The sequence below is a fragment of the Chanodichthys erythropterus genome, chromosome 24 (assembly GCF_024489055.1).
Source record: "Chanodichthys erythropterus isolate Z2021 chromosome 24, ASM2448905v1, whole genome shotgun sequence".
Classification (NCBI taxonomy): domain Eukaryota; kingdom Metazoa; phylum Chordata; class Actinopteri; order Cypriniformes; family Xenocyprididae; genus Chanodichthys; species Chanodichthys erythropterus.
This window is the reverse complement of record NC_090244.1, coordinates 26,896,411-26,902,168: the sequence shown is the minus strand read 5'-3', so window position 1 is coordinate 26,902,168 and position 5,758 is coordinate 26,896,411. Positions and strand designations below refer to the sequence as shown.

At 40.2% G+C, this 5,758-nt stretch overlaps 1 protein-coding gene across 3 annotated transcripts; it reads left to right on the top strand.

Moving 5' to 3' along the window:
• The first annotated feature begins 252 nt into the window (after positions 1-252).
• Positions 253-5,499, top strand: snx20 (sorting nexin 20). Of its 3 annotated transcripts, XM_067379814.1 has the most exons (5): positions 253-385; positions 775-854; positions 1,329-1,449; positions 1,567-1,721; positions 4,315-5,499. In XM_067379814.1, exons 2-5 carry the CDS (start codon positions 834-836, stop codon positions 4,981-4,983), a joined length of 966 nt encoding a protein of 321 aa, XP_067235915.1. In that variant the 5' UTR covers positions 253-385; positions 775-833; the 3' UTR covers positions 4,984-5,499. The 3 variants fall into 3 exon arrangements, with proteins under 3 accessions (XP_067235915.1, XP_067235916.1, XP_067235913.1); XM_067379815.1 differs by lacking the exon at positions 775-854 and having other exon boundaries at positions 261-385; XM_067379812.1 differs by having other exon boundaries at positions 264-854.
• The last annotated feature ends 259 nt before the right edge of the window (positions 5,500-5,758 follow it).

The following is a 5,758-nucleotide window of genomic DNA, read 5'->3' as shown; positions in this document are numbered from 1 at the left end:
GGTTGCTTTGGTGGTCGTCCAACAGTGTGGGGAATGTTTTACATTAGGCTCCTTATTTAAACATTACCTGCAATTAGGGACCAGCATCTCTAGAATGATTACAGCAACATGAACTGAGTGTATGTCATTGTTTCATTACACTTCTGCATGGCTGAGTGTAGATTTTATTACATGAAAACCAATGATAATGTGTTCAACATACAGTATGAGGCAAAATGACACTCCCTCTTTCAGGTTTCACTTCCTCATGAACAAAGGTTCAGCTTCAGCCTACATGAACAACAGAAACAGAAAACATGAAAATGTTCACTTCTAGAAATACAACAAAGCTAAAGATTTTGCAACAGCACTTTTAGCATTTGCTTATAATTGGAACTCTGCACAGGTGGGTCAATATTTGTTCTTCATATTTTCAGTGTGTTGTGCTGTAGATGATATACATCATGATATACTAGAGCGATGTCAGATTTTCATCCGTTACATCTTCTGTTACCTGCACAACATCAAAGTCTCGCCACATCTGTGAGCCATTTCCTTTAGAGGTTTATTTATAGTTGTATTTCCTGGGGAAGTGTGTCTTCTACCTTTCACTGCATGGGATACATCAGATGTTGTGTAATTTTGGGATAAACGTTAACATTTTTCTTTTGTTTTTCCCATCAGAAAGAACTGTTCTAGAAGCTTCCATTCATGTGTAATTGAAAAGTATTGTTTTCCTTTACTCAGTGTTGTTTGCTAGTGCTAATAAAATCTGAAGTAACTAACTTTCTACAGGAAACACTCAGTTCCACAATCAGCGTTGTTTTAATTTTTAGCCTTACAAAACAGCTTGGATGCTAAGATATTCCAGTGGGGTAAGTTGAGCCACCTCATTATCTAGAGAGGTATATATAAGTTTAGTTATGTAATCATTAAGGGTTCATCGTTTAGAGAAACAACTGACTGTGAATGAGAGGGTCATACAGTGAAATTAAAAGTATTTTTAATGCCAAAAATGTTTTGCATATCAAAGTAAATTTACCACATAACAGTTTAAGTGTGATTATGTAGATGGATGGATCATGCAAATAAATAAAAGAAATGCAATTACCGTGGCTTAAATTAGTATCTTCAGAGCCATATTACTTTGGAGAATCCACAGTTTAATGCCTTTTCAGTGCCTTTGAATGCAATGACTCATGATAATAATGATAATATGAAAATTTTTCATCATCCATAAACCTTGTTGAGATCAGAATGGATCGGCCTCATCTTTCTTATGTACCAAAATGTTATCTGTTATCTGACTCTATGCGAGTTGTGGTAATAACCTGTTAATTCTTCTGCAGAAAGCTAAATTAAAGCACATTGTTATGGAGGAAGAACTAGAACCACACGACACCAAGACAGAAACAGTTTTGTCACCTCCTGAGCATTCCTCACCACAGCAGGAGGCATTATACAATAATGGTCAGTTGTTTTGTAACTGAAATTATGAGAGCAGACTCTGATTCAGTAGTCTATGGTGGTGTGTGTTATGAAATGTGAACTGTGTGGTCACCGTGTTGATTTCATGTATCCTCACAGCTGAAGAGGCTGATCTGGTTTTTAGCGCCTCCTGTCTGACCACAGCGGAACTGCAGCAGCACTGGAGAGCCGTTAAGCAGGAGTTCAGAAGCGTTAAACTGCTGTTCGACATCCCCAACACCCGAATCATCGATCAAACAATGTCCAAATACGTGGTACATCAAAGATTGTAGTTAAATAACTATAAAAATGAAATCAAACGTTCTATTTTTGTTACTCCAACAGATTAATAATTCCATTATTCCATAATCTTTCATCAAAATGTAGTAGCTTGCCTGGCTCATTTTATGAAAATATTCACGTTTTGGAATAACATTAGACCAGCCTTCTGTCTGTGCCATCTTGACCTAGACTCTCTTTCATCTCTTTTGCTTTAATTCTCATGCACTGATTTGTTCGCTAAGCTGAACATCCACTCTTAACACCAGCACGAACTAGGTGCTAGTTCAGAGCTAGTGCTAGTGCCAGTTCGGAGTTGGTTCAACTGACGAGCCTTCTAAGTACCAGTTTGCCTTTCCACAGGCTAGAGAGCCAGCACAGAGCCAGGTCTTACATCACTGTATACGTCTCATATTTCACAGCAAAGCTAGCACCATAGCGCCAAACACAAATACACCAGGCTCGTTTGAGATGCATCGGCTTCTCGCAAAGCGATCGGCGCATGACATCAAAGCTCCGCGAGAACGATCCAAAAGCACAAGGAGTCGTATGCTCTACAAACGCTCCAGCGGATCCGCAGCACCCGCCGAATCAGTCCGCACTGATCCGATACATCTCGAAGAAGCCCTCTATCAACAATCGCGGATGTTTCACTACTGTTGATGCTCATGGCTTTGCGAACCTACATCGGCAGATTACGATCGAGCTGCTATTAGCTCGATTTGCTGCTATTTCAAAGATGGCGGTCACAAGTTTCTTGTTGGTCACGGTAACCCCGCCCCCAGCCCCTGACGCAAGCTGTTCTTGCTTCTATCCCAGCAATGTTTTGGTGCTACTTACGAACCACTTTTTCTGGTTCGGAGCTGGTGCTTTGTGTGTCGAAAGACAAAGAACTGATTTGAAACTAGGCTCTGGCTCCGAACCAGCACTCAAACTGCCTTGGTGGAAAAGGGGTATCAGAGTTCCCACTCTCACTGACGGCCTCAACGCCGATTCAACATGCTGAATCAGGCAAACTTGCTGCCGACATGAGCCTGACGAGAGGCAATGTGTTGTACATGTCGGTTTGGTGTGTCCTGGCCTTTAAACGACTTTCCTTTTTGTCTGACATCAGCAAGACCTCGCTTTTTTAAGATTTATTTATGGCGATTGTTGCCTTTAGAGTGGACAGGAAGCAAGGTGGGAGGGAAGGGGGGGCAGGATTGGGAAAGGTCCGCAAGGCGGGACTCAAACTTGGGTTGCCTGAAAAGCGCATCAGCGCTATATGTCGGTGCGCTGTTCACAAGACTATCGGCACTGACGTTTCCATTTTCCACTTTATATTCAAAGACTGTACTGCATTTTACATCAAAATTCATTTGTTTTGGAAAAAGGATGGTCACTGTGGAACCTTGTTTCCACCATAGAATTTAAAAAAAAGGTAGCATTTCTCTAACGATTCTAACTTTTTCTCACAATTGCCGAGTTTCTGAAGAAAAAAGTCAGATTTGTGAGATATAAACTCAAAATTGAACCTTCACCAGCAGTTTGATTGACAGGTGATCTAACCAGTCATAATCCCGAATCAGCAGTTTTTTACCGTCATTTGCATTACACGAGCCGCTTGAACTGAGGCGCTACAGTGATCTGTCACAACACATTAAAGAGCCACAAAATAGTATTTATTGTTAAATTTTCCTTAAAAATTACAAAATTTGAAATTTGAGATTTGTTTCATATCAAAAGTAACCTGCTCTGTCTTGTCTGTCGACACATTGTCAGTGTCCTCTTTGCTCTGCAATGTATTTTTCACTGCGTGAGAACATGGTGAGAGCAGCATGGCTTATCGGACATAGCAACAGTAACTAAAGGGTGTGGGTCTTTGCGAACAATCAATTGCGAGAAAAAAAAAAATGTCAGTATTGGGAGATAAAGAGTCGCAATTACTTTTTAAATTTTTATTCCATGGCGGAAACAAGCTTCCATAGTTCACTCACCACCCAACAAACACAGAAGATTCAGCTAATGTTAGTGTATGGTTCTTATTTGATTACTATGTTTGCGAACCAGAATAATAACCTTCCTTTATAAACATAAATTAATATCACAACTTTTTTTTTTTTTTTTTTTTCAAACCTAAAGGGCAGTGTTGTAGTCGAGACCAGCTCATTTGAGTCTTGAATCCAGGCCAAGATTAGAAGTGGGTCTGAATGATTCAGACACTGAAAATATGTTGTCTTTTGGGCTGAATGAAGCCTGGTTTCACTTCAGTGTCACGCAAATAGCCGCAGCTCTGGTCTAGAGACGTGATAGCACAGAGCAGATACATAGTCTGAAAAAAACAAAACAAAACAAAAAAAACGTATCCACAGTGTTACAGTAGTTAAGTCCAGACTCTGTCTCAAATTAAGGCCGTGTCCATGTCATGACCGTCCTAGACTATGAAATTATGGTCCTGGACTAAGACTCAAGTCTGGTTTCAAGTACTACAACACTGCCTTAGGATCAAAAACTGTACATGTCTTTACCAGACAGCAATGCTTCCTCCATATCTCCATATCTGTCTCCTCCATATTAGGTCTAAGTTTACAGCTTATTTCTGTCCTTCAGGTATACCAGATTGTGGTGATCCGCTCAGGCAGTTACGACTGCGAGCGTGTAGCTATTGAAAGACGCTACTCAGACTTCCTTCACCTTCATCAGGAGCTCCTGGTGGACTTCAATGAGGAAATGGAAGACATTGTGATGCCTAAGAAGAAAATGAGGGGCAACTTCTCAGAGGAGAACATCGCTGAGCGGCGCGTAGCCCTCAGAGACTATCTTACTCAGCTTTACTCCCTCCGGTGTGTCCGAAAATCACAAGCGTTCCAAGCGTTCTTCACTCATCAGGAACTAAAAGATGCATATAACCTCCTGCGTGGGGGACGCTTTTCTCGTGCTCTTGAAGGCCTCCAGAAGGCGTTAGTACTTCAGGAGAAACTGTCTTCTCATGACCCTATTTTGGTGATACCAACCTTGTGCGCCATATTGGTGTGCCAAAGGGATCTAGAAGACTTTGACGCAGCCTTTCAAACTGGCAGGAGAGCTCTGCCCACAGTGAGACGCTACGAGCTCCGGCAGTATCAAGGGCCCCTGCTGGAGGCTCTTGTTGATTTGGGCTACAGTCTTGAGTTGCCTGTGGCTCAGTTACAGGATGAGCTGACCAGAGTGCGAGACTCTCCACATGCACAGGTGTCACAGATGTCACTTAAAGAACTGGTGGTGCAGGAGTTTGTATAATCAGTAACAACTGTTATTTTGTTGTGTTTACAAACATGGTTTGAACAAATCTCCTAATCCAGAGTTGTTCGCAGTGATCAGACTAACAATTGTCACCTGGCAGACAATACAAGAGTGAAAATTCCATCAGACTTGCATTGTAGGATGGACTTTAGCCATATATAGAGACCAGAATTTCATAGAGGCTTGGGTGGGCTGTTTTAACTTGGACCAGAAAGCAACTGCCTTTAAACCACACAGAACACCCTAGCAACAACATAGCAACATGCCCCAAGCAAATGGCAGCACCAGAACATCATAGACATGAGGATAAACTGCATCCTACAATGTTTTGTTTTTTTGACTTAGGGGACTGTGCTGACTTATTTAAATGTATTTATGTTTCATGAACCCATATGGTCCCACTTTATATTAAGTTTCATTAACTACTATATACTAAAATTTAAATGAATCATTTGATACAATGCACTTATTGTGTACATACATGTTTTTACATTGTACTTGTATTTAATAAATACCTGCATATAATTACATATGTAATTAATTTCTGTAATTACATCTATAATTACACTACTGACCCTTTCCTTACACCTTAATTTCAATCCAGTGTTGTTATTGTTGACTGAAATTATTAAAGCTGAAATAAATCTGAATTAAATTAAAATATAAATATTAGAGTAAAATCTTTCTGAAAATTCTACATTTTGCCAATGCAACTAAATGAAATAAAATAAGTTTAATTTGAGGTATTAAAATGACTGGAAAACTAACTAAA